General features: G+C 39.0%; 1 protein-coding gene across 1 annotated transcript; it reads right to left on the minus strand.

Annotated features, from left to right (window-relative positions):
- Positions 1 to 486: 486 nt before the first annotated feature.
- LOC127095569 (uncharacterized) lies at positions 487 to 1,386 on the minus strand. Its single transcript, XM_051034243.1, has 2 exons — positions 1,057 to 1,386; positions 487 to 942 (listed from the first exon to the last, which is right to left on the minus strand). The coding sequence occupies exons 1-2, from the start codon at positions 1,384 to 1,386 to the stop codon at positions 487 to 489; spliced, it is 786 nt and encodes a 261-aa protein (XP_050890200.1).
- Positions 1,387 to 1,589: the final 203 nt, after the last annotated feature.

Raw genomic sequence — 1,589 nt, forward strand, 5'->3', positions numbered from 1 at the left:
GTGATTCTATTTAGTGGATTTCCTTCTTGGCTTGGTAGCCCCCAGACGTAGGTGAGTTGCACCGAACTGGGTTAACAATTGCTTGTGTCTCTTGCATTACTATTCTTTGTCTTTATCTTTTTTGTTTTACTGAGATATTAGTGTCGTGACATTACCTTCAACATCTCATATCTGATACCAGAATTTCAATCTATAACGTCATGTATAACATAACATATTTCTACTCTTCCCCCTTTTTAGCCAAAAGAGACCAAAGACACAAAATAAATGTCTATTCAATCAAGAATCAGAATGTCAAAAGTTAAGGGTTACAGAACCAAGTACATACACAACTTTAAACAAGCCGAGATACAATCCAACAAGTCAAACCAGAAAATCCAGAAAAATAAACATCAAAGCAGCAAAACATAACTGCCAAAATCCAGAACATACATCAATGCAGCAAAAAAAACATCATCACATGAATGGGGGCCAACTTCAAATGAGCTAATCAGAGGAGCTTGAGCTTGCAGCTTCATCAGCATCAGAAACAGAATTGCCACTTATCTCATCATTAGTTGCAGACCTCTCACTAGAGGTTTGGGCTCCAGCTTCCTTAGCCTGTTCAATATTCTCAGCTTCATCTCGCTCCAAGCTTGCAATCAGGGCTTCCAACGATTCTTTCCTAGGTGTTGCTACCCTTATCCCATCACCCAGCTCTTTACACGTTTCCTTTAACTCAGCAATAAGTCCAACTTTTGGGGCTGGCTTTTTCATAGCATATGTCATTACAATGTCTTCGACATGACCACCTTCAAACAGTTTATAGTGTACTAACAAAGCAGGTTTTCTTCTACTTGGTAGGTCATTAGTGCTCAGAGTCCTAGGGTGTAGACTCAGGATAATCCCACAAATCATAGAGGGAAATTCTATAGGCAACTTTACTGCATTAGTAGAAGCATGCTTGACAATTTGTTCAAACATAAATCTACCATAGTCAAATTTTAGTTTGGTTCCAACAGCAAAGATAAATCTTCCAAGGGTATTAGAAATTATGGAAATGTGGTTGTTAGGCACCCAATTTGCAGATCCTATTTTATGCAATATGGCATACTTAACAGTCAGCTTCCCAACAAAAAGATGCTTTTTAATAGGCCACTCTTTCACCTGCCTTGCTGTAATTTCTCTACAGACCACATTGTCTGTAGATTCCAATTCACCGGCACCCTCTATACCTCTTACCAGAAACATGTTATTGATAGTGGGAGAAAATGTGATACAATTACCTCTCACAAATACATTGGAAAATTCCTTGTTGTTCTTGTTAGCAATATCTTCAGGAATGTTGACAATGAATTCCTTAACCAATCCCTCATAGCACTGAGATAATCCATCCACAGTCTTCATTAACCCAACATTCTTTATTAGGCCCTTCCAAATCTTGGAGAAAAGTTGACTTCAACAGCATCCTTTCCTAACTCTCTCTCTACAACGACCCTTCTTTGAATCATAAACTTCCATTTGGCAGCTCCCTCTTCAAGATGGAAAGAGATATTGTCCAAATGCACAACAGCAACTTTCACAGGGGACTTCCTCACAGTGGTCCTCCT

This window comes from Lathyrus oleraceus, chromosome 6, assembly GCF_024323335.1.
Source record: "Lathyrus oleraceus cultivar Zhongwan6 chromosome 6, CAAS_Psat_ZW6_1.0, whole genome shotgun sequence".
NCBI classification, from domain to species: Eukaryota; Viridiplantae; Streptophyta; class Magnoliopsida; order Fabales; family Fabaceae; genus Lathyrus; species Lathyrus oleraceus.

Excerpts from the sequence above, each read along its gene's own strand:
- LOC127095569 (XM_051034243.1), bottom strand. The coding sequence starts at position 1,386 with ATGAAGACTGTGGATGGATTATCTCAGTGCTATGAGGGATTGGTTAAG. Across the intron at positions 943-1,056 it reads AAATAGGATCTGCAAATTGG|CATGCTTCTACTAATGCAGT; the intron begins GTGCCTAACAAC and ends CAAATTGTCAAG.